A 25925-nucleotide genomic window follows, 5' to 3' on the forward strand; every position below is an offset into this window, starting at 1 on the left:
CCGACTGCCAACTTGAGACCCCATTTCTAACTATTATAAATATTATCATTGTTTTGTTTTTTCTAAGGTTGTTAGAAATGGGGTCTCTAGTTGGCAGTCGGTTTGTACCCTGTCTAAGTAGAGACCCTCACTCTAGTCAGGGTAAGGGAGGTACCCGTTCAGATAACCCCTGCTCACCCCCTTGGTAGCTTCGCACAAGCAGTCAGGTTTATCTCAGAAGCAATGTGTAAAGTGTAAGGAAATGTCTCCTTGGCATGGTTACCCCCTGACTTTTTGCCTTTGCTGATGCCAAGTTATGATTTGAAAGTGTGCTGAGGTCTGCTAACCAGGCCCCAGCACCAGTGTTCTTTCCCTAAACTGTACCTTTGTCGCCACAATTGGCACAACCCTGGCACCCAGGTAAGTCCCTTGTAACTGGTACCCCTGGTACCAAGGGCCAAGATGCCAGGGAAAGTCTCTAAGGGCTGCAGTATGTCTTATGCCACCCTAGGGACACTTCACTCAGCACAGAAACACTGCTTGCCAGCTTGTGTGTGCTGGTGGGGAGAAAATGACAGTCAACATTGCACTCCCCTCAGTGCCATGCCAATCTCACACTGTCTGTGGCATAGGTAAGTCACCCCTCTAGCAGGCCTTACAGCCCTAAGGCAGGGTGCACTATACCACAGGTGAGGGCACAGTTGCATGAGCACTATGCCCCTACAGTGTCTAAGCAAAACCTTAGACATTGTAAGTGCAGGGTAGCCATAAGAGTATATGGTCTGGGAGTCTGTCAAACACGAACTCCAGAGCACCATAATGGCTACACTGAAAACTGTGAAGTTTGGTATCAAACTTCTCAGCACAATAATTGCACACTGATGCCAGTGTGCACTTTATTGTAAAAATACACCCAGAGGGCATCTTAGAGATGCCCCCTGAAAACATACCCGACTTCCAGTGTGGACTGACTAGTTCTGCCAGCCTGCCACACACCAGACATGTTGCTGGCCATATGGGGAAAGTGCCTTTGTCACTCTGTGGCCAGTAACAAAGCCTGTACTGGGTGGAGGTGCTTCACACCTCCCCCTGCAGGAACTGTAACACCTGGCGGTGAGCCTCAAAGGCTTATCCCCTTTGACATAGGGCATTCAAGCTAGTGTAGATGCCCACCCCTACAGCCACTGCCCCCACTTTTGGCGGCATGGCTGGAGGAGATAATGAGAAAAACAAGGAGTCACCACTGGCCAGTCAGGACAACCCCTAAGGTGTCCTGAGCTGAGGTGACTAACTTTTAGAAATCCTCCATCTTGCAGATGGAGGATTTCCTCCAATAGGATAGGGATGTGCCCCCCTCCCCACAGGGAGGAGGGGCAAAGAGGGTGTAGCCACCCTCCGGGCTAGCAGCCATTGGCTACTATCCTCCCAGACCTAAACCAGAAGCGAGGAAGACAGATTCCTGCAACCTGAAGACGAAGGACTACTGACCTGAAGCCCTGCAGAGAAGACGGAGACACCAACTGCTTTGGCCCCAGCCCTACCGGCCTGTCTCCCCACTTCGAGAAAAACTGCAACAGCGACATGTCCACCAGGGTCCAGCAACTTCTGAAGCCTCATATAACTACCCTGCATCTAAAAGGACCAAGAAGCTCCCGAGGACAGCGGCCTTGTTCCACAAAACTGCAACTTTGCAACAAAGAAGCAACTTTTAAAGACCACACGTTTCCCGCCGGAAGCGTGAGGCTTTCCACTCTGCACCCAACGCCCCCGGCTCGACCTGCGGAAAACTAACTCTACAGGGAGGACTCCCCGGCGACTGCGAACCCGTGAGTAGCCAAAGTTGACCCCACTGAGCCCCCACAGCGACACCTGCAGAGGGAATCCAGAGGCTCCCACTGACCACGACTGCATGCTTCAAGGAACCCGACGCCTGGAAAAAACACTGCACCCGCAGCCCCCAGGACCTGAAGGAACCAGACTCTAGGGCAGGAGCGACCCCCAGACTACCCTCTTCCTAGCCCAGGTGGTGGCTACCCCTAGAAGCCCCCCCGGTGCCTGCATTGCTGAAGAGACCCCCGGGTCTCCCCATTGAAACCTATTGAACACCCGACTCCTGTTTGCACGCTGCATCCGGCCGCCCCTGTGCCGCGGAGGGTGTACTTTCTGTGCCTGCTTGTGTCCCCCCCCCCCCTGTACTCTACAAAACCCCCCTGGTCTGCCCTCCGAAGTCACGGATACTTACCTGCTGGCAGACTGGAACCGGGGCACCCATATTTCCATTGAAGCCTATGTGTTTTGGGCAACACTTTGACCTCTGCACCTGACCACCCCTGAGCTGCTGGTGTGGTAACTTTGGGGTTGCCTTGAACCCCCAACGGTGGGCTACCTTGGACCCAACTTTGAACCCTATAAGTGTTTTACTTACCTGTGAACTTAACCTTTACTTACCTCCCCCGGGAACTGTTGATTTTTGCACAGTGTCCACTTTTAAAATAGCTCATTGCCAATTTTGCCAAAACTGTACATGCTATTGTGATTAATCAAAGTTCCTAAGACACCTGAGTGAAATACCTTTCATTTAAAGTATTGTTTGTAAATCTTGAACCTGTGGTTCTTAAAATAAAGAAAAGAAATGGTTTACCTGTAACTCCAGTGCTCTCGTATGGGTATTTCCATGATAGTCATAAGCACTGAATAGTTCCGCGCGCCTGTGGGGACCCCGGAGCACTGATGTGAAGTATATTCTTAAGTGCAAATACCAGCCCTTTGAAAAAGGTCAGTCAAAAAACCACTTAAGAATAACACTGTGCAGCCTATGTGAACAGCTACACAGGCCAAATTGTTGAAAAGAAAACAGCTGTAGTGTAAATTCACGTTCAAATACCTATTTATTCTAGAAATGTAATAACAAATACATTCTCATACTTTATTTACACCTCTCATGAGAATAAAACAATGCAGGGCAGTGTAGCCCATAGGCTGCCATTATACAGAATGTAAATAGAGCTGTGCCTTTAAGAAAGTAAAGTCTTCCTGTATCCCATCATGCACAGCAAAAGGCAGTTGCCTCAGTTCTTTTTGAAGGCTTGTAACCTGACATGAAGGAACAAAAAACATTCGTTGGAGTACCAACATCGATACTATTATGGCAACCTTTTCTATGTCAACTCCACAGGGGAGGAGGGAGGGTTGCTTATGACTATCATGGAAATACCCCTACGAGAGAACTGGAGTTACAGGTAAGAAACCATTCCTTCTCTCGTAGGGGATTTCCATGTATAGTCATAAGCACTGAATAGACTAGCAAGCCCATCCCCATAACCGCGGTGGAGTAGACTGAATAATACTGACAAAAAACATGATGTAGGAAGTTGGCTCTGTATGCACTATTTCAAAGTAAGGAATAGTATGCACAGAGTCCAAGGGTTCCCCTTAGAGGTAAGATAGTGGCAAAAAGAGATAATACTAATGCTCTATTTAGTGGTAGTGTGGTCGAGCAGTAGGCTTATCCAAGGAGTAGTGTTAAGCATTTGTGTAAAAATACACACAGGCAATAAATGAGGAACACACACTCAGAGACAAATCCAGGCCAATAGGTTTTGTTATAGAAAAATATATTTTCTTAGTTTATTTTAAGAACCACAGGTTCAAATTCTACATGTAATCTCATTTGATAGGTATTGCAGGTAAGTACTTTAGGAACTTTGAATAATCACAGTAGCATATATACTTTTTACATAAAACACAATAAGCTGTTTTAAAAGTGGACAGTGCAATTTTCACAGTTCCTGGGGGAGGTAAAGTAAAGTAATGTTAGTTTTTGCAGGTAAGTAAACCACCTACGGGGTTCAAATTGGGGTCCAAGGTAGCCCACCGTCGGGGGTTCAGAGCAACCCCAAAGTCACCACACCAGCAGCTCAGGGCCGGTCAGTTGCAGAGTTCAAAGTGGTGCCCAAAACGCATAGGCTTCAATGGAGAGAAGGGGGTGCCCCGGTTCCAGTCTGCCAGCAGGTAAGTACCCGTGTCTTCGGAGGGCAGACCAGGGGGGTTTTGTAGGGCACCGGGGGGGGACACAAGCTCACATAAAACGTACACCCTCAGCAGCACGGGGCGGCTGGGTGCAGTGTGCAAACAAGCGTCGGGTTCGCAATAGGATTCAATGGGGGACCAAGGGGTCTCTTCAGCGGTGCAGGCAGGCAAAGGGGGGGGCTCCTCGGGGTAGCCACCACCTAGGCAAGGGAGAGGGCCTCCTGGGGGTCACTCCTGCACTGAAGTTCCGACCCTTCAGGGGCTGGGGGTTGCAGGTGCAGGGTCTTTTCCAGCCATCGGGATTTTAGAGTCAGGCAGTCGCGGTCAGGGGGAGCCTCGGGATTCCCTCTGCAGGCGTCACTGTGGGGGCTCAGGGGGGACAACTTTGGTTACTCACAGTCTCGGAGTCGCCGGAGGGTCCTCCCTGAGGTGTTTCTCCACGAGTCGGGGTCGCCGGGTGCAGTGTTGCAAGTCTCACGCTTCTTGCGGAGATTGCAGGGGTCTTTAAATCTGCTCCTCTGGATACAAAGTTGCAGTCTTTGTTGAACAGGGACGCTGTTCTCGGGAGTTTCTTGGTCTCTTGGAAGCAGGGCAGTCCTCTGAGGATTCAGAGGTCGCTGGTCCTGGAGAAAGCGCCGCTGGAGCAGGTTTCTTTAGAAGGCAGTAGACAGGCCGGTAGGACTGGGGCCAAAGCAGTTGGTGTCTTCTTTCTTCTTCTGCAGGGGTTTTCAGCTCAGCAGTCTTCTTCTTCGGTAAGTTGCAGGAATCTAAATTCTTAGGTTCAGGGGAGCCCTTAAATACTAAATTTAAGGGCGTGTTTAGGTCTGGGAGGGCAGTAGCCAATGGCTACTGTCCTTGAGGGTGGGTACACCCTCTTTGTGCCTCCTCCCTGAAGGGAGGGGGGCACATCCCTATTCCTATTGGGGGAATCCTCCTTCTACAAGATGGAGGATTTCTAAAAGTCAGAGTCACCTCAGCTCAGGACACCTTAGGGGCTGTCCTGACTGGCCAGTGACTCCTCCTTGTTTATCTCATTATCTCTCCTGGACTTGCCGCCAAAAGTGGGGGCTGGGTCCAGGGGGCGGGCATCTCCACTAGCTGGAGTGCCCTGGGGCATTGTAACACGAAGCTTGAGCCTTTGAAGCTCACTGCTAGGTGTTACAGTTCCTGCAGGGGGGAGGTGTGAAGCACCTCCACCCAGAGCAGGCTTTGTTTCTGTCCTCAGAGAGCACAAAGACTCTCACCCCAGGGGGTCAGAAACTCGTCTCAGTGGCAGGCTGGCACAGACCAGTCAGTCCTGCACTGAACAATTGGGTAAAATACAGGGGGCATCTCTAAGATGCCCTCTGTGTGCATTTTTTAATAAATCCAACACTGGCATCAGTGTGGGTTTATTATTCTGAGAAGTTTGATACTAAACTTCCCAGTATTCAGTGTAGCCATTATGGAGCTGTGGAGTTCGTTTTTGACAGACTCCCAGACCATATACTCTTATGGCTACCCTGCACTTACAATGTCTAAGGTTTTGCTTAGACACTGTAGGGGCATAGTGCTCATGCACATATGCCCTCACCTGTGGTATAGTGAACCCTGCCTTAGGGCTGTAAGGCCTGCTAGAGGGGTGACTTACCTATGCCACAGGCAGTGTGAGGTTGGCATGGCACCCTGAGGGGAGTGCCATGTCGACTTAGTCATTTTCTCCCCACCAGCACACACAAGCTGGCAAGCAGTTGTGCTGAGTGAGGGGTCCCTAGGGTGGCATAAGACATGCTGCAGCCCTTAGAGACCTTCCCTGGCATTAGGGCCCTTGGTACCCAGGATACCAGTTACAAGGGACTTACCTGGATGCCAGGGGTGTGCCAATTGTGGAGACAATGGTACATTTTAGGTGAAAGAACACTGGTGCTGGGGCCTGGTTAGCAGGGTCCCAGCACACTTCTCAGTCAAGTCATCATCAGTATCAGGCAAAAAGTGGGGGGTAACTGCAACAGGGAGCCATTTCTTTACACATGAGTTATGCAAATAAATTCTTAAGCAAGGCCTGTCCAACCTGCGCATCTGCCCTAGCGTCTGTATCAAGGCAGTAATGCTGTGTAAAGGTATGGACCGATTTCCAAGTGGCTGCCTTGCATATCTCTGCCAAAGGGATATTTCTCATTAAGGCCGCAGTAGCTGCCTTCCCTCTACTAGAATGGGCTTTTGGCCTACCACCAAGAGATTTGTTTGCTAACTGATAACATAACAGTATACATGAAACAATCCACCTGGATAATGATTGCTTAGACGTCCCCAACCCTGTTCTAACTGGGCCATAGTTTACAAAGAGCTGCTGTGATTTACGTAAGCATTTTGTCCTGTCCAAGTAAAATTTCAAAACCCTCTTTACATCCAGAGAATGCAGAGTTCTCTTGGCAGGGGTAGTTGGATTTTGAAAGAAAGTTGGTAATGAAATGGTTTGGTTCACATGAAAGTCAGAAACGACTTTTGGTAAAAATTTTGGATGAGTCCTCATCACTACTTTCGCAGAATGAAAGACTGTAGGAAGTTGGCTCTGTATGTGCTATTTCAAAGTAAGGAATAGCATGCACAGAGTCCAAGGGTTCCCCTTAGAGGTAAAATAGTGGTAAAAATAGATAATACTAATGCTCTATTTTGTGGTAGTGTGGTCGAGCAGTAGGCTTATCCAAGGAGTAGTGTTAAGCATTTGTTGTACATACACATAGACAATAAATGAGGTACACACACTCAGAGACAAATCCAGCCAATAGGTTTGTGTATAGAAAAATATCTTTTCTTAGTTTATTTTAAGAACCACAGGTTCAAATTCCACATGTAATATCTCATTCGAAAGGTATTGCAGGTAAGTACTTTAGGAACTTCAAATCATCAAAATTGCATGTATACTTTTCAAGTTATTCACAAATAGCTGTTTTAAAAGTGGACACTTAGTGCAATTTTCACAGTTCCTAGGGGAGGTAAGTATTTGTTAGTTTTACCAGGTAAGTAAGACACTTACAGGGTTCAGTTCTTGGTCCAAGGTAGCCCACCGTTGGGGGTTCAGAGCAACCCCAAAGTCACCACACCAGCAGCTCAGGGCCGGTCAGGTGCAGAGTTCAAAGTGGTGCCCAAAACACATAGGCTAGAATGGAGAGAAGGGGGTGCCCTGGTTCCGGTCTGCTTGCAGGTAAGTACCCGCGTCTTCGGAGGGCAGACCAGGGGGGTTTTGTAGGGCACCGGGGGGGACACAAGTCCACACAGAAATTTCACCCTCAGCGGCGCGGGGGCGGCCGGGTGCAGTGTAGAAACAAGCGTCGGGTTCGCAATGTTAGTCTATGAGAGATCTCGGGATCTCTTCAGCGCTGCAGGCAGGCAAGGGGGGGGTTCCTCGGGGAAACCTCCACTTGGGCAAGGGAGAGGGACTCCTGGGGGTCACTTCTCCAGTGAAAGTCCGGTCCTTCAGGTCCTGGGGGCTGCGGGTGCAGGGTCTCTCCCAGGCGTCGGGACTTTAGGTTCAAAGAGTCGCGGTCAGGGGAAGCCTCGGGATTCCCTCTGCAGGCGGCGCTGTGGGGGCTCAGGGGGGACAGGTTTTGGTACTCACAGTATCAGAGTAGTCCTGGGGTCCCTCCTGAGGTGTTGGATCGCCACCAGCCGAGTCGGGGTCGCCGGGTGCAGTGTTGCAAGTCTCACGCTTCTTGCGGGGAGCTTGCAGGGTTCTTTAAAGCTGCTGGAAACAAAGTTGCAGCTTTTCTTGGAGCAGGTCCGCTGTCCTCGGGAGTTTCTTGTCTTTTCGAAGCAGGGGCAGTCCTCAGAGGATGTCGAGGTCGCTGGTCCCTTCGGAAGGCGTCGCTGGAGCAGGATCTTTGGAAGGCAGGAGACAGGCCGGTGAGTTTCTGGAGCCAAGGCAGTTGTCGTCTTCTGGTCTTCCGCTGCAGGGGTTTTCAGCTGGGCAGTCCTTCTTCTTGTTGCAGGAATCTAGTTTTCTAGGGTTCAGGGTAGCCCTTAAATACTAAATTTAAGGGCGTGTTTAGGTCTGGGGGGTTAGTAGCCAATGGCTACTAGCCCTGAGGGTGGGTACACCCTCTTTGTGCCTCCTCCCAAGGGGAGGGGGTCACAATCCTAACCCTATTGGGGGAATCCTCCATCTGCAAGATGGAGGATTTCTAAAAGTTAGAGTCACCTCAGCTCAGGACACCTTAGGGGCTGTCCTGACTGGCCAGTGACTCCTCCTTGTTATTCTCATTATTTTCTCCGGCCTTGCCGCCAAAAGTGGGGCCTGGCCGGAGGGGGCGGGCAACTCCACTAGCTGGAGTGTCCTGCTGGGTTGGCACAAAGGAGGTGAGCCTTTGAGGCTCACCGCCAGGTGTGACAATTCCTGCCTGGGAGAGGTGTTAGCATCTCCACCCAGTGCAGGCTTTGTTACTGGCCTCAGAGTGACAAAGGCACTCTCCCCATGGGGCCAGCAACATGTCTCGGTTTGTGGCAGGCTGCTAGAACTAGTCAGCCTACACAGATAGTCGGTTAAGTTTCAGGGGGCACCTCTAAGGTGCCCTCTGTGGTGTATTTTACAATAAAATGTACACTGGCATCAGTGTGCATTTATTGTGCTGAGAAGTTTGATACCAAACTTCCCAGTTTTCAGTGTAGCCATTATGGTGCTGTGGAGTTCGTGTTTGACAGACTCCCAGACCATATACTCTTATGGCTACCCTGCACTTACAATGTCTAAGGTTTTGTTTAGACACTGTAGGGGTACCATGCTCATGCACTGGTACCCTCACCTATGGTATAGTGCACCCTGCCTTAGGGCTGTAAGGCCTGCTAGAGGGGTGTCTTACCTATACTGCATAGGCAGTGAGAGGCTGGCATGGCACCCTGAGGGGAGTGCCATGTCGACTTACTCGTTTTGTCCTCACTAGCACACACAAGCTGGCAAGCAGCGTGTCTGTACTGAGTGAGAGGTCTCCAGGGTGGCATAAGACATGCTGCATCCCTTAGAGACCTTCCTTGGCATCAGGGCCCTTGGTACTAGAAGTACCAGTTACAAGGGACTTATCTGGATGCCAGGGTCTGCCAATTGTGGATACAAAAGTACAGGTTAGGGAAAGAACACTGGTGCTGGGGCCTGGTTAGCAGGCCTCAGCACACTTTCAATTGTAAACATAGCATCAGCAAAGGCAAAAAGTCAGGGGGCAACCATGCCAAGGAGGCATTTCCTTACACAACCCCCCCCCAAACGAAAGAGGATGAGACTAACCTTTCCCAAGAGAGTCTTCATTTTCTAAGTGGAAGAACCTGGAAAGGCCATCTGCATTGGCATGGGCAGTCCCAGGTCTGTGTTCCACTATAAAGTCCATTCCCTGTAGGGAGATGGACCACCTCAACAGTTTAGGATTTTCACCTTTCATTTGCATCAGCCATTTGAGAGGTCTGTGGTCGGTTTGAACTAGGAAGTGAGTCCCAAAGAGGTATGGTCTCAGCTTCTTCAGGGACCAAACCACAGCAAAGGCCTCCCTCTCAATGGCACTCCAACGCTGCTCCCTGGGGAGTAACCTCCTGCTAATGAAAGCAACAGGCTGGTCAAGGCCATCATCATTTGTTTGGGACAAAACTGCCCCTATCCCATGTTCAGAGGCATCAGTCTGCACAATGAACTGCTTAGAATAATCTGGAGCTTTGAGAACTGGTGCTGAGCACATTGCCTGTTTCAGGGTGTCAAAGGCCTGTTGGCAGTCCACAGTCCAGTTCACTTTCTTGGGCATTTTCTTGGAGGTGAGCTCAGTGAGGGCTGTCACAATGGATCCATATCCCTTCACAAACCTCCTGTAGTACCCAGTCAAGCCAAGGAATGCCCTGACTTGAGTCTGGGTTTTTGGAGCTACCCAGTCCAGAATAGTCTGGATCTTGGGTTGGAGTGGCTGAACTTGGCCTCCACCTACAAGGTGTCCCAAGTAAACCACAGTTCCCTGCCCTATCTGGCATTTGGATGCCTTGATAGAGAGGCCTGCAGATTGCAGAGCCTTCAAAACCTTCCTCAGGTGGACCAGGTGATCCTGCCAGGTGGAGCTAAAGACAGCAATATCATCAAGATAAGCTGTGCTAAAGGACTCCAAGCCAGCAAGGACTTGATTCACCAACCTTTGGAAGGTGGCAGGGGCATTCTTTAAACCAAAGGGCATAACAGTAAACTGATAATGCCCATCAGGTGTGGAGAATGCTGTCTTTTCTTTTGCTCCAGGTGCCATTTTTATTTGCCAGTACCCTGCTGTCAAGTCAAAGGTACTTAGAAATTTGGCAGCACCTAATTTATCAATGAGCTCATCAGCTCTTGGAATTGGATGAGCATCTGTCTTGGTGACAGAATTGAGCCCTCTGTAGTCCACACAAAACCTCATCTCTTTCTTTCCATCTGTGGTGTGAGGTTTGGGGACTAAGACCACTGGGCTAGCCCAGGGGCTGTCAGAGCGCTCAATGACTCCCAATTCCAGCATCTTGTGGACTTCCACCTTGATGCTTTCCTTAACATGGTCAGACTGTCTAAAGATTTTGTTCTTGACAGGCATGCTGTCTCCTGTGTCCACATCATGGGTACACAGGTGTGTCTGACCAGGGGTTAAGGAGAAGAGTTCAGGGAACTGTTGTAGGACTCTCCTACAATCAGCTTGCTGTTGGCCAGAGAGGGTGTCTGAGTAGATCACTCCATCTACTGTACCATCTTTTGGGTCTGATGACAGAAGATCAGGGAGAGGTTCACTCTCTGCCTCCTGATCCTCATCTGTTACCATCAACAGATTGACATCAGCCCTGTCGTGGAAGAGCTTAAGGCGGTTTACATGGATCACCCTTTTGGGGCTCCTGCTTGTGCCCAGGTCCACCAAGTAGGTGACCTGACTCTTCCTCTCTAGTACTGGGTAAGGGCCACTCCATTTGTCCTGGAGTGCCCTGGGAGCCACAGGCTCCAGAACCCAGACTTTCTGCCCTGGTTGGAACTCAACCAGTGCAGCCTTTTGGTCATACCAAAACTTCTGGAGCTGTTGGCTGGCCTCAAGGTTTTTGGTTGCCTTTTCCATGTACTCTGCCATTCTAGAGCGAAGGCCAAGTACATAGTCCACTATGTCCTGTTTAGGCTCATGGAGAGGTCTCTCCCAGCCTTCTTTAACAAGGGCAAGTGGTCCCCTTACAGGATGACCAAACAGAAGTTCAAAGGGTGAGAACCCTACTCCCTTCTGTGGTACCTCCCTGTAAGCGAAAAGCAGACATGGCAGGAGGACATCCCATCTCCTTTTGAGTTTTTCTGGGAGCCCCATGATCATGCCTTTTAATGTCTTGTTGAATCTCTCAACTAAGCCATTAGTTTGTGGATGGTATGGTGTAGTGAATTTATAAGTCACTCCACACTCATTCCACATGTGCTTTAGGTATGCTGACATGAAGTTGGTACCTCTGTCAGACACCACCTCCTTAGGGAAACCCACTCTGGTAAAGATACCAATGAGGGCCTTGGCTACTGCAGGGGCAGTAGTCGACCTAAGGGGAATAGCTTCAGGATACCTGGTAGCATGATCCACTACTACCAGGATATACATATTTCCTGAGGCTGTGGGAGGTTCCAGTGGACCAACTATGTCCACACCCACTCTTTCAAAGGGCACCCCCACCACTGGAAGTGGAATGAGGGGGGCCTTTGGATGCCCACCTGTCTTACCACTGGCTTGACAGGTGGGGCAGGAGAGGCAAAACTCCTTAACCATGCTGGACATATTGGGCCAGTAGAAGTGGTTGACTAACCTCTCCCACGTCTTGGTTTGTCCCAAATGTCCAGCAAGGGGAATGTCATGGGCCAATGTTAGGATGAACTCTCTGAACAGCTGAGGCACTACCACTCTCCTAGTGGCACCAGGTTTGGGGTCTCTGGCCTCAGTGTACAGGAGCCCATCTTCCCAATAGACCCTATGGGTTCCATTTTTCTTGCCTTTGGACTCTTCAGCAGCTTGCTGCCTAAGGCCTTCAAGAGAGGGACAGGTTTCTTGTCCCTTACACAGCTCTTCCCTTGAGGGTCCCCCTGGGCCTAAGAGCTCAACCTGATAAGGTTCAAGCTCCAAAGGCTCAGTTCCCTCAGAGGGCAGAACTTCTTCCTGAGAAGAGAGGTTCCCTTTCTTTTGCTGTGTTGCAGTTGGTTTCCCAACTGACTTTCCTGTTCTCTTGGTAGGCTGGGCCATTTTTCCAGACTCCAGCTCTACTTTTTCACCCTGTGCCTTGCATTGTGCTCTTGTTTTCACACACACCAGTTCAGGGATACCCAGCATTGCTGCATGGGTTTTTAGCTCTACCTCAGCCCATGCTGAGGACTCCAGGTCATTTCCAAGCAGACAGTCCACTGGGATATTTGAGGAGACCACCACCTGTTTCAGGCCATTGACCCCTCCCCATTCTAAAGTAACCATTGCCATGGGATGTACTTTTCTCTGATTGTCAGCGTTGGTGACTGTGTAAGTTTTTCCAGTCAGGTATTGGCCAGGGGAAACCAGTTTCTCTGTCACCATGGTGACACTGGCACCTGTATCCCTCAGGCCCTCTATTCTAGTCCCATTAATTAAGAGTTGCTGTCTGTATTTTTGCATGTTAGGCGGCCAGACAGCTAGTGTGGCTAAATCCACCCCACCCTCAGAAACTAGAGTAGCTTCAGTGTGGACCCTGATTTGCTCTGGGCACACTGTTGATCCCACTTGGAGACTAGCCATACCAGTGTTACCTGGATGGGAGTTTGGAGTGGAACCTTTCTTGGGACAGGCCTTGTCTCCAGTTTGGTGTCCATGCTGTTTACAGCTATGACACCAGGCCTTTTTGGGATCAAAGTTTTTACCCTTGTACCCATTGTTTTGTGAAGAGGCTCTGGGCCCACCCTCCTGTGCAGGTTTTTGGGGGCCTGTAGAAGACTCTTTACTATTTTTAGTTTTGGTTGTCTCATCACCCTTCTGCTGGGGAGTCTTTGGGACCCCTTTCTTTTGGTCACCCCCTGTTGAAGTCTTGGACACCCTTGTCTTGACCCAATGGTCCGCCTTCTTTCCCAATTCTTGGGGAGAAATTGGTCCTAGGTCTACCAGATGCTGATGCAGTTTATCATTGAAACAATTACTTAACAGGTGTTCTTTCACAAATAAATTGTACAGCCCATCATAATTACTTACACCACTGCCTTGAATCCAACCATCTAGTGTTTTCACTGAGTAGTCAACAAAGTCAACCCAGGTCTGGCTCGAGGATTTTTGAGCCCCCCTGAACCTAATCCTGTACTCCTCAGTGGAGAATCCAAAGCCCTCAATCAGGGTACCCTTCATGAGGTCATAAGATTCTGCATCTTGTCCAGAGAGTGTGAGGAGTCTATCCCTACACTTTCCTGTGAACATTTCCCAAAGGAGAGCACCCCAGTGAGATCTGTTCACTTTTCTGGTTACACAAGCCCTCTCAAAAGCTGTGAACCATTTGGTGATGTCATCACCATCTTCATATTTAGTTACAATCCCTTTGGGGATTTTCAACATGTCAGGAGAATCTCTGACCCTATTTATGTTGCTGCCACCATTGATGGGTCCTAGGCCCATCTCTTGTCTTTCCCTCTCTATGGCTAGGATCTGTCTTTCCAAAGCCAATCTTTTGGCCATCCTGGCTAACTGGATGTCCTCTTCACTGGAGTTATCCTCAGTGATTTCAGAGTTGTTGGTCCCTCCTGTGAGGGAACCAGCATCTCTGACTATTATTTGTGGAGTCAGGGCTTGAGAAGCCCTGCTCTCCCTAAGTAGGACTGGAGGGGGGGAATTTCCCTCCAAGTCACTATCTTCATCCTCTGAGTTGCCATCCTCAGAGGGGTTGGCCTTTTCAAACTCTGCCAAAAGCTCCTGGAGCTGTACTTTGGTAGGTTTGGGGCCCATTGCTATTTTCTTTAGTTTACAGAGTGACCTTAGCTCTCTCATCTGTAGATGGAGGTAAGGTGTGGTGTCGAGTTCCACCACATTCACATCTGTGCTAGACATTATGCTTCTAAAAGTTGGAATACTTTTTAAGAAACTAAAACTGGTTCTAGAATCTAATTCAAACTTTTACAAATTTTTAAACTCTAAAAGAAATGCTAAACAGGATCTAACACAAGGCCCTAGCAGGTCTTTTAAGAATTTAGAAAACTTTTCAAATTGCAAAAATCAATTTCTAATGACAATTTTGGAATTTGTCGTGTGATCAGGTATTGGCTGAGTAGTCCAGCAAATGCAAAGTCTTGTATCCCACCGCTGCCACCAATGTAGGAAGTTGGCTCTGTATGTGCTATTTCAAAGTAAGGAATAGCATGCACAGAGTCCAAGGGTTCCCCTTAGAGGTAAAATAGTGGTAAAAATAGATAATACTAATGCTCTATTTTGTGGTAGTGTGGTCGAGCAGTAGGCTTATCCAAGGAGTAGTGTTAAGCATTTGTTGTACATACACATAGACAATAAATGAGGTACACACACTCAGAGACAAATCCAGCCAATAGGTTTGTGTATAGAAAAATATCTTTTCTTAGTTTATTTTAAGAACCACAGGTTCAAATTCCACATGTAATATCTCATTCGAAAGGTATTGCAGGTAAGTACTTTAGGAACTTCAAATCATCAAAATTGCATGTATACTTTTCAAGTTATTCACAAATAGCTGTTTTAAAAGTGGACACTTAGTGCAATTTTCACAGTTCCTAGGGGAGGTAAGTATTTGTTAGTTTTACCAGGTAAGTAAGACACTTACAGGGTTCAGTTCTTGGTCCAAGGTAGCCCACCGTTGGGGGTTCAGAGCAACCCCAAAGTCACCACACCAGCAGCTCAGGGCCGGTCAGGTGCAGAGTTCAAAGTGGTGCCCAAAACACATAGGCTAGAATGGAGAGAAGGGGGTGCCCTGGTTCCGGTCTGCTTGCAGGTAAGTACCCGCGTCTTCGGAGGGCAGACCAGGGGGGTTTTGTAGGGCACCGGGGGGGACACAAGTCCACACAGAAATTTCACCCTCAGCGGCGCGGGGGCGGCCGGGTGCAGTGTAGAAACAAGCGTCGGGTTCGCAATGTTAGTCTATGAGAGATCTCGGGATCTCTTCAGCGCTGCAGGCAGGCAAGGGGGGGGTTCCTCGGGGAAACCTCCACTTGGGCAAGGGAGAGGGACTCCTGGGGGTCACTTCTCCAGTGAAAGTCCGGTCCTTCAGGTCCTGGGGGCTGCGGGTGCAGGGTCTCTCCCAGGCGTCGGGACTTTAGGTTCAAAGAGTCGCGGTCAGGGGAAGCCTCGGGATTCCCTCTGCAGGCGGCGCTGTGGGGGCTCAGGGGGGACAGGTTTTGGTACTCACAGTATCAGAGTAGTCCTGGGGTCCCTCCTGAGGTGTTGGATCGCCACCAGCCGAGTCGGGGTCGCCGGGTGCAGTGTTGCAAGTCTCACGCTTCTTGCGGGGAGCTTGCAGGGTTCTTTAAAGCTGCTGGAAACAAAGTTGCAGCTTTTCTTGGAGCAGGTCTGCTGTCCTCGGGAGTTTCTTGTCTTTTCGAAGCAGGGGCAGTCCTCAGAGGATGTCGAGGTCGCTGGTCCCTTCGGAAGGCGTCGCTGGAGCAGGATCTTTGGAAGGCAGGAGACAGGCCGGTGAGTTTCTGGAGCCAAGGCAGTTGTCGTCTTCTGGTCTTCCGCTGCAGGGGTTTTCAGCTGGGCAGTCCTTCTTGTTGCAGGAATCTAGTTTTCTAGGGTTCAGGGTAGCCCTTAAATACTAAATTTAAGGGCGTGTTTAGGTCTGGGGGGTTAGTAGCCAATGGCTACTAGCCCTGAGGGTGGGTACACCCTCTTTGTGCCTCCTCCCAAGGGGAGGGGGTCACAATCCTAACCCTATTGGGGGAATCCTCCATCTGCAAGATGGAGGATTTCTAAAAGTTAGAGTCACCTCAGCTCAGGACACCTTAGGGGCTGTCCTGACTGGCCAGTGACTCCTCCTTGTTATTCTCATTATTTTCTCCGGCCTTGCCGCCAAAAGTGGGGCCTGGCCGGAGGGGGCGGGCAACTCCACTAGCTGGAGTGTCCTGCTGGGTTGGCACAAAGGAGGTGAGCCTTTGAGGCTCACCGCCAGGTGTGACAATTCCTGCCTGGGAGAGGTGTTAGCATCTCCACCCAGTGCAGGCTTTGTTACTGGCCTCAGAGTGACAAAGGCACTCTCCCCATGGGGCCAGCAACATGTCTCGGTTTGTGGCAGGCTGCTAGAACTAGTCAGCCTACACAGATAGTCGGTTAAGTTTCAGGGGGCACCTCTAAGGTGCCCTCTGTGGTGTATTTTACAATAAAATGTACACTGGCATCAGTGTGCATTTATTGTGCTGAGAAGTTTGATACCAAACTTCCCAGTTTTCAGTGTAGCCATTATGGTGCTGTGGAGTTCGTGTTTGACAGACTCCCAGACCATATACTCTTATGGCTACCCTGCACTTACAATGTCTAAGGTTTTGTTTAGACACTGTAGGGGTACCATGCTCATGCACTGGTACCCTCACCTATGGTATAGTGCACCCTGCCTTAGGGCTGTAAGGCCTGCTAGAGGGGTGTCTTACCTATACTGCATAGGCAGTGAGAGGCTGGCATGGCACCCTGAGGGGAGTGCCATGTCGACTTACTCGTTTTGTCCTCACTAGCACACACAAGCTGGCAAGCAGCGTGTCTGTACTGAGTGAGAGGTCTCCAGGGTGGCATAAGACATGCTGCATCCCTTAGAGACCTTCCTTGGCATCAGGGCCCTTGGTACTAGAAGTACCAGTTACAAGGGACTTATCTGGATGCCAGGGTCTGCCAATTGTGGATACAAAAGTACAGGTTAGGGAAAGAACACTGGTGCTGGGGCCTGGTTAGCAGGCCTCAGCACACTTTCAATTGTAAACATAGCATCAGCAAAGGCAAAAAGTCAGGGGGCAACCATGCCAAGGAGGCATTTCCTTACACAGACCGTGTAGGGTTCTTGAGCGCAAAGGGCCTGGATTTCGCTGACCCTACGCGCTGACGCGATAGGACAACATTCAGTTCCCATGGAGGAGATGGCCTCCTAATGGGAGGAAATACTTTTTTTAAGCCCTCCAGGAAGTCCTTGATAATTGTGATCCTAAAAAAGGAGGTTTGAGTGGGGCTCTTTCTATATGTCGTTAGAGCCGCCAAGTGCACTTTTATTGATGTCAATTGTAAACCCGATTTTGCCAAACTGAGCAAGTATGGCAGGATAGTTTTCTCTCCACAGGATACAGGGTCAACGTTGTTGTCCAAACACCACACACAGAATCTTTTCCACTTCCATGCATAAGCCGATCGTGTGGAAGGGCGCTTTGCTTCTCTTAGGATTTCCATACAGTCCTGAGGTAGGTTCAAGTGTCCATATTGCACTAGCTCAGGAGCCATGCTGCCAAACTCAACGATGAGAGGTTGGGATGAGATATCTGCCCTCTGAACTTCGTGAGCAGGTCCGGACGATGAGGCAGTCTGATGTGTGGCTTGAGTGACTGGTGAAGGAGGTCTGGAAACCACCATTGGTGTGGCCATTCTGGAGCAATTAGAATCATTTTGGACTGGCCATTGGATAGCTTCTGGAGGACTGCTGGTATCAGGGGAAGCGGTGGAAGGGCGTAAAGAAATGCTCCTGGCCAGCTTATCCACAGGGCATTCCCCAGTGTCCCTGGATGGTAATATCTGGAAGCGAAGATATGGAATTTTTTGTTTTCTGGGGTTGCGAATAGGTCTATAGAGGGGGTACCCCATAGTGTGAAAATGGAACGAACGAAGTCGTCGTGTAATACCCATTCGTGCTTCTCGTCCATTACGCGACTGAGAGCATCCGCTTGAACATTCTGGCTGCCCGGCAGGTGAGTTGCCACTAGCGACAGGTTCCTGGCTAGAAGCCAATGCCAGATTGTCTGAGCCTCTCTGGATAATATCCTGGACCTGGTGCCTCCTTGTTTGTTTACGTAATACATGGTGGCCACGTTGTCCGCCTGGAGGAGGAGAGTTCCGTTTTCAGAGAAGGTAGGCAGGCCTTGAGCGCAAGATGGACTGCACGAAGCTGCAGCAGGTTGATATGATAGAGACTCTCTCTCTCTGACCACTTGCCTTGGACTCGAAGATGATCCATGTGCGCTCCCCATCCGAGCAGTGATGCGTCTGTTACGATGGTTTGAGCTGGAGGCTGTTGCTGGAAAGGAATCCCCACCAAGAGATTGTTGGGTGAACACCACCACTTGAGGGACTGCAGGGCGTGGGAAGAAAGAAGGACTCTGCTCTCCCAATCGTCCATCAGTTGACACCATTGATCCTCCAGGCATTCTTGTAAGGGTCTCATATGGAGGCGAGCATTGGGAACGAGGTGGATACAAGACGCCATTGAGCCCAGTAGAGAGGCTATTACTCTTGCAGTGGTCTGTGGAGTTCTCTCTAGTAGTTTGCACTTTTGGAGAATCGATAATAGTCGTTCCTACGAAGGAAACACCTTTCCTAGATTGGTATCTATAATGGCCCCTAAGTAATGCAGCCTCTGAACAAGCGTTGCTGTGGACTTCAGAAGATTGACTTGAAGATCGAGATTCTGTAGCAGCTGTTGAGCCCATTTGAAATGTTGTTGGGCCTCTACATAGTTGGAGGCCTTTATGAGCCAATCGTCTAGATAGGGGTAGACAAATATTCGATGCTTCCTCAAATGGGCGGCTACCACCGCCATGCATTTGGAAAAAGTTCTCGGCGCTGATTTGAGGCCGAAGGGTAGAACCGCAAAATGGTAATGACTTTTGCCGACGGTGAACCTTAGGAATTTGATGTTTCTTGCTCACCGGAATGTGAAAATAAGCGTTGCAAAGGTCTAGCGCGCAGAGCCAGTCGCCCTGACGAAGATGCGGGAAATTTGGTGCAAGGATAGCATCCTGAATTTCTCATTGCGAATCCACTTGTTTGCTGCCCTTAGGTCTAGAATGGGACGAAACTCTTGTTTGTCCTTCTTTGGCACTAGAAAATACCTCGAATAAATCCCTTTCCCGCGTTGGTTGATCGGGACGGGTTCTATAGCTCTTTTTTGTAATAGAATAGCGACTTCTAACTGAAGAGCTTCGAGGTGGTGGCTGGCTGGTTTGGGTGGAACATATGGAGGAGGACTGGTGAATCTGAGAGCGTAACCATTTCGCACAATATTCAATACCAAGGCGTCGGACGTGATGCGTAGCCACTCGTCCAGATGATGAGATACTTCCCCCTACCGGAGTGGATAACGGAGGAGGGGGAAGCGAAGATTCAGGGCTTAGACGTGGGAGCCTGGCGAGTTGCCTGAGTTTGCGGCGTGGAACGACCCCTTGTCGACTTTCGCTGTGTCGAGAAGGCCCTTTGATGCTGCTGTTGCTGCTGGGGACATGAGGACATCCAGTGTGGTGTCTGATACCTGTGGGTGAAAAGCCTTCGCTGATAGGGACGGAATACTTTTCGTTGCTCTTTTGGGCGTTCGATGCCTACCGCTTTTAAAGTGTCTAGCTCAGACTTCATTCTTGACATCTTGTCCTCGGCATGAGAGCAGAACAAAGTGGAGCCTGAGAATGGTAAATTCTCTGCTGTGCCTCTGGTTTGAGAGATGTCAATCGCAACCATGCGTGTCGTCTTAACGCTACTCCATGAGTGTAGTTATGTGCCGACAGCACTGAAGAATCAGCAGCAGCGCTTATTACCTGGTTGGAAACCATGGCTCCCTCACCCACGACCTCCAAGAAATCTTCCCTTTTGTACTTGGGTAGGTGCTCCGCAAACTGCAGCATAGAGTCCCAAAGGGCCCGATCACATCTTCCTAATACAGCAGTGGCACTGGCCGCTTTCATTGTGATGGCTGCGGTAGAGCATACTTTTCGGCCTGCAGCATCGATCTTTCTGCTCTCCTTATCCGGAGGCGAGGAGGAAGACGGTGATATAGAGTGTAATTTATTTGCCGCTACTATAACCACAGAGTACGGCACCGGGTCCGACGTTAGGAATAGAGGATCTTGCTCCGGTGGGCGATACTTTTTAATAAGTCTGGAAGGAGCAGATTTCGTTGTGGCCGGTGTCAGAAAAATATCCATTGCCGGTTCAATAAGACCCGGAACCAGTGGAAGCAAAGGTCTTGAAGATGTCCTCTGGTGTAGTCTCGAAAATCACTGAGGTCGATGGGGCGGGTACCACCAGCGGGATATTTAGTTTGGTCGCCCCGCGCACTAGGACCTCTTGGAATGTATTCACGTCATCTATGGGGGACACTCTCGGGGACGGTGAGTCCGATAGGGTTGGAGAGTAGTCCCGTGTAGACAAAGAAGAATGTCTGACGCGAATGTGGAGATCTCTGAAGTGACTCATGACGATGGTGCAGAGAGGAATACGAGCGTCTAGAGGAATGTCTGGAATGTCTTATGGATTCCGCTGGAGTCCTCGGAACAGACTCTGAAGGGGGAGCCGGAAGAGGAGCCGTAGGTGTTACTGGTGTCTGCGGCAACGGCAGCTGTTGAGGAGAGAGCTGCAGCGAAGGTGGAAGTAGGATGAGTGAGGCCGAGGATTCTGAAGTGGTATAAACCCTTCTAGGTCTCTTTGACTGTCGCCTCGACGTCGACACACTCCTCGACGTCGAAGTACAGTGACGGCGGGTGCCTCTTGACGTCGATTCCCCTCGTCGCTGAGATCCTCTCGACGACGACCTCCCTCGACGTCGATGAGATGACGGCGACCACTCTCTCCCGACACCGATCGACCTCGCCGCGTCGACCCGGACCCAGATCTTCGACGCCGACCTTCCTCGTCGCACCGACGGCGACCCAGGCCCTCTCGACGGCGACCGTCCACGCCGTCTCGACGGCGAAACGGCTGCTGACGTCGAACGATGTTTCTTTCTCGCCGGTGAACCAGTCCTTGACGGCGAGCATGTTGGCGCCGTTCCTGGTCTCGATGTCGATGCCCTCGACGTCGGAGACCTATGCCGTTTCTGAGCAGGTCTGGTAGGAGTTGCAGAGTAAACAGGGTGAGCCCTGGTAGAAGACCGACCTTCTCCTCGCTCTGTGGCAGATTGACCACTATTTCTCCCTATAACGAAGACTCCTTCTGGAGAAAGTTCTACAGGAGTCAGGTTTGTGGCTGGATGGAAGGTAAATTATACAGACCCGGTGTGGGTCTGTTTTAGCCTTTTTTCGGCCACAAGAAGGACATTTATCAAAAAGTGAAGGCATTTCTAAAATAGAAAAACCGTAAATTTCTGTCAGAATTTGACAGAAAAGATTAGCAAATGTTCACACAATATTAAAAACGTCGAGTGAAATTGAAATTGAAATTCAAAAGGTTTTAATTGAATTTCTGTCAAAAAAAGGCTTTGTGAGGTAGAGCTCAATGCTTCAGGGTCCCGTCAGAAAGGAGCCTGAAAAAAGAACTGAGGCAACTGCCTTTTGCTGTGCATGATGGGATACAGGAAGACTTTACTTTCTTAAAGGCACAGCTCTATTTACATTCTGTATAATGGCAGCCTAAGGGCTACACTGCCCTGCATTGTTTTATTCTCATGAGGTGTAAATAAAGTATGAGAATGTATTTGTTATTACATTTCTAGAATAAATAGGTATTTGAACGTGAATTTACACTACAGCTGTTTTCTTTTCAACAATTTGGCCCGTGTAGCTGTTCACATAGGCTGCACAGTGTTATTCTTAAGTGGTTTTTTGACAGACCTCTTTCAAAGGGCTGGTATTTGCACTTAAGAATATACTTCACATCAGTGCTCCGGGGTCCCCGCAGGCGTGCGGAACTATTCAGTGCTTATGACTATACATGGAAATCCCCTACGAGAGAATATATTTTTCTATTGTAAGGAAATGCCTCCTTGGCATGGTTACCCCCTGACTTTTTGCCTTTGCTGATGCTATGTTTTGATTTGATTTGAAAGTGTGCTGAGGCCTGCTAACCAGGCCCCAGCACCAGTGTTCTTTCCCTAACCTGTACTTTTGTTTTCACAATTGGCACACCCTGGCATCCAGGTAAGTCCCTTGTAACTGGTACCCCTGGTACCAAAGGCCCTGATGCCAGAGAAGGTCTATAAGGGCTGCAGCATATCTTATGCCACCCTGGGGACCCCTCACTCAGCACAGACACTGCTTGCCAGCTTGTGTGTGCTGGTGAGGACAAAATGAGTAAGTCGACATGGCACTCCCCTCATGCAGTATAGATAAGTCACCCCTCTAGCAGGCCTTACAGCCCTAAGGCAGGGTGCACTATGCCATAGGTGAGTGCACCAGTGCATGAGCACTGTGCCCCTACAGTGTCTAAGCCAAACCTTCGACATTGTAAGTGCAGGGTAGCCATAAGAGTATATGGTCTGGGAGTCTGTCAAACACGAACTCCACAGCACCATAATGGCTACACTGAAAACTGGGAAGTTTGGTATCAAACTTCTCAGCACAATAAATGCACACTGATGCCAGTGTACATTTTATTGTAACGTACACCCCAGAGGGCACCTTAGAGGTGCCCCCTGAAACCTTAACCACTACCCGTGTAGGCTGACTGGTTTTAGCAGCCTGCCACACTCGAGACATGTTGCTGGCCACATGGGGAGAGTACCTTTGTCACTCTGTGGCTAGTAAAGCCTGCACTAGGTGGAGATGCTTATCACCTCCCCCTTGCAGGAGCTGTAACACCTGGCGGTGAGCCTCAAAGGCTCACCCCCTTTGTTACAGCACCACAGGGTATTCCAGCTAGTGGAGTTGCCTGCCCCCTCCGGCCACGGCCCCACTTTTGGCGGCAAGGCCGGAGGAGAGAATGAGAAAAACAAGGAGGAGTCACTGACCAGTCAGGACAGCCCCTAAGGCAACCTGACCTGAAGTGACTGAGTTTTAAGAATCCTCCATCTTGCAGATGCAGGATCCTCCCAATAGGGATAGGAATGTGACCCCCTCCCCTTGGGAGGAGGCACAAAGAGGGTGTAGCCACCCTCAGGGCTAGTAGCCATTGGCTACTGCCCTCCCTGACCTAAACACACCCCTAAATTCTGTATTTAGGGGCCCCCCTGAACCTAGGAACTCAGATTCCTGCAACCTAAGAAGAGGACAGCTAAGCTGAAAAATCCTGCAGAGAAGACGGAGACACCAACTGCTTTGGCCCCAGCTCTACCGGCCTGTCTCCCCCCCTCCTGAAGAAACTGCTCCAGCGATGCTCTCCCCAGGGACCAGCGACCTCTGAATCCTCAGAGGACTGCCCTGCTCTAGAGGGACCAAGAACCTCCCGAGAACAGCGGCCCTGTTCACCCAAGACTGCAACTTTGTTTCCAAAGGAGCAACTTTAAAACAACTGCGTTTCCCGCCGGAAGCGTGAGACTTGCTACTCTGCACCCGACGCCCCCGGCTCGACTTGTGGAGAACAAACACTTCAGGGAGGACTCCCCAGCGACTAGGAGACCGTGAGTAGCCAGAGTTGCCCCCCCCGAGCCCCCACGGCGACGCCTGCAGAGGGAATCCCGAGGCTCCCCCTGACCGCGACTGCCTGACTCCCAGATCCCGACGCCTGGAAAAGACTCTGCACCCGCAGCCCCCAGGACATGAAAGATCGGAACTCCAGTGCAGGAGTAACCCCCAGGAGGCCCTCTCCCGTGCCCAGGTGGTGGCTACCCCGAGGAGCCCCCCCCCCTGCCTGCATTGCTGAAGAGGCCCCTTGGTCTCCCATTGAAACCTATTGAAAACCAGACGCGTGTTTGCACACTGCACTCGGCCGCCCCCGTGCTCCTGAGGGTGTACTTTCTGTGCTAACTTGTGTCCCCCCCCCCCCCGGTGCCCTACAAAACCCCCCTGGTATGCCCTCCGAAGACACAGGTACTTACCTGCTGGCAGACTGGAACCGGGGCACCCCCTTCTCCATTGAAGCCTATGCGTTTTGGGCACCACTTTTACCTCTGCACCTGACCGGCCCTGAGCTGCTGGTGTGGTAACTTTGGGGTTGCTCTGAACCCCCCAATGGTGGGCTACCTTGGACCCAAACTTGAACCCCGTAAGTGGTTTACTTACCTCCAAAAACTAAAAAACTCTTACTCCCCCCAGGAACTGTTGAAAATTGCACTAAGTGTCTAGTTTTAAAATAGCTATATGTGATTTATGTGAAAACTGTATATACTATTTTGCTAATTCAAAGTTCCTAAAGTACCTACCTGCAATACCTTTCATTTGAAGTATTTCATGTAAATCTTGAACCTGTGGTTCTTAAAATAAACTAAGAAAATATATTTTTCTATACAAAAACCTATTGGCCTGGAATTGTCTCGGAGTGTGTGTTCCTCATTTATTACCTGTGTGTGTACAACAAATGCTTAACACTACTCCTTTGATAAGCCTACTGCTCGACCACACTACCACAAAATAGAGCCTTAGTATTATCTCTTTTTGCCACTATCTTACCTCTAAGGGGAACCCTTGGACTCTGTGCATACTATTCCTTATTTTGAAATAGTGCATACAGAGCCAACTTCCTACACTGGGAAATCCATTACTAACTTGACAATGAGGAATAATTCAAGCATGTCAAACTACGACAGGTCCACTGCTGAAGAAGTGTACTCATTCACTGGAATTATGCAATATTGGAATAATGGAATTATGTTCATAGACACTATCCAATAAACAACGTGGACAAGATTTTGAAATGGCTGTTCTATTCACACGATCCATACTGATCAGAACTTACACTCCCAGCAAATGGGGGCATGAGCCCTCTGTACTGTGGGGTTTGGCCAGGCTGCTGCCCATTCAGCTTGAGCTGCGCTGCAGCACCTGGGAGCTTTTCAGCAGGATTATTTGGGTCTTGGGCTTCCAGGGAGCCATCCTCATTTGGTTTGTTTTCCTGTTCAGAGGAGTTTGGATTCTTTCCTCCACCATCCCTCCAGTTGGCAACATCTATTTGAGAAAGAGAAGAAAAGTAAAATTAAGTTTAACATATGATCAGCAGATTTCTTGACCTTGTTCTATCAGCACTTCGCAACAGACAAGGAGCTCAGAGAAACAAACTAGATTGTACAATGGAATCAAATGTTTTAAGGATGGCATGGGTCAAGAATACCTGTACAACAACTTTCAATCCAAACAAAAAAAAGTATACACTTGCCAGCAGCTCACTGGCTGTGGGATTTTCTGTGGGTACGAGGTTGTTCAAATAACCTGGCACGTACTATGGGCAGTTTATTTTAAAGTCTCTCTACTCCTAGCCAGGTTAACCTCTTGTTTTGTGTGGTGTTTTGGTCACAGATTGGAAACAGTCTGTCCACAGAAAATGATCTTAACTTGTGCTTTTAGGAACTTTGCACAGGCCAGGGAACCACTCATAATCGTTTGTGGTTCATGACTGCAAAGAGACCCTTGTCATAAGAAACTCATGACATTTCTAACATATTGAAGTACAAGTACTTGAAAAAAACGTGACGAGCCAATGCACTGAATTTTGCTCAATGTGCAACAGCGGACACAGGTATAGCTGCAACCCCATGGGGTGGTTGGGGGGTGGGGGGGGGGGGGGGAATAAAGATATCTTAAACTTGATTTTATTTGCCAACAAACATAACATTGTTTCTTTTAAATCAGTGCCTGAGAGCTCACAGAAGTCAAAAAAATTTGGATCATTTACATATTTGCTCAACCTAACTTACACCAATATCTGAGCATGACTGATGAAGGTAAGTTGGTGCAAGAAGGAATTAGATACTTACATGTAACTCCAGTTCTCCAGTGTTCATATCTTTCATATAGTCACATGCTTGAATATTCTCCCAAAGGCCCCCGCACTCCCGACAGGCAAAGCATGCCTAGTGATCTCAAATAGCAATAAACAGTTTTAAAATGGCCATATGCCATAGCAGAAGTTAGTTTAATAGCACATCTGCCACAT

At 49.5% G+C, this 25925-nt stretch overlaps 1 protein-coding gene across 3 annotated transcripts in view; it reads right to left on the reverse strand.

Moving 5' to 3' along the window:
• PRRC2C (proline rich coiled-coil 2C) overlaps positions 1-25925 on the reverse strand; it is a 1097702-nt gene that overhangs the window by 966549 nt on the left and 105228 nt on the right. For all 3 annotated transcript variants that reach the window (XM_069232016.1, XM_069232017.1, XM_069232015.1), the window contains exon 6: positions 24732-24940. In XM_069232016.1, coding sequence (XP_069088117.1) covers positions 24732-24940 — 209 coding nt within the window. The remainder of the gene's footprint in view (positions 1-24731; positions 24941-25925) is intronic.

This window comes from Pleurodeles waltl, chromosome 4_2, assembly GCF_031143425.1.
Source record: "Pleurodeles waltl isolate 20211129_DDA chromosome 4_2, aPleWal1.hap1.20221129, whole genome shotgun sequence".
In the NCBI taxonomy this organism is placed as follows: domain Eukaryota; kingdom Metazoa; phylum Chordata; class Amphibia; order Caudata; family Salamandridae; genus Pleurodeles; species Pleurodeles waltl.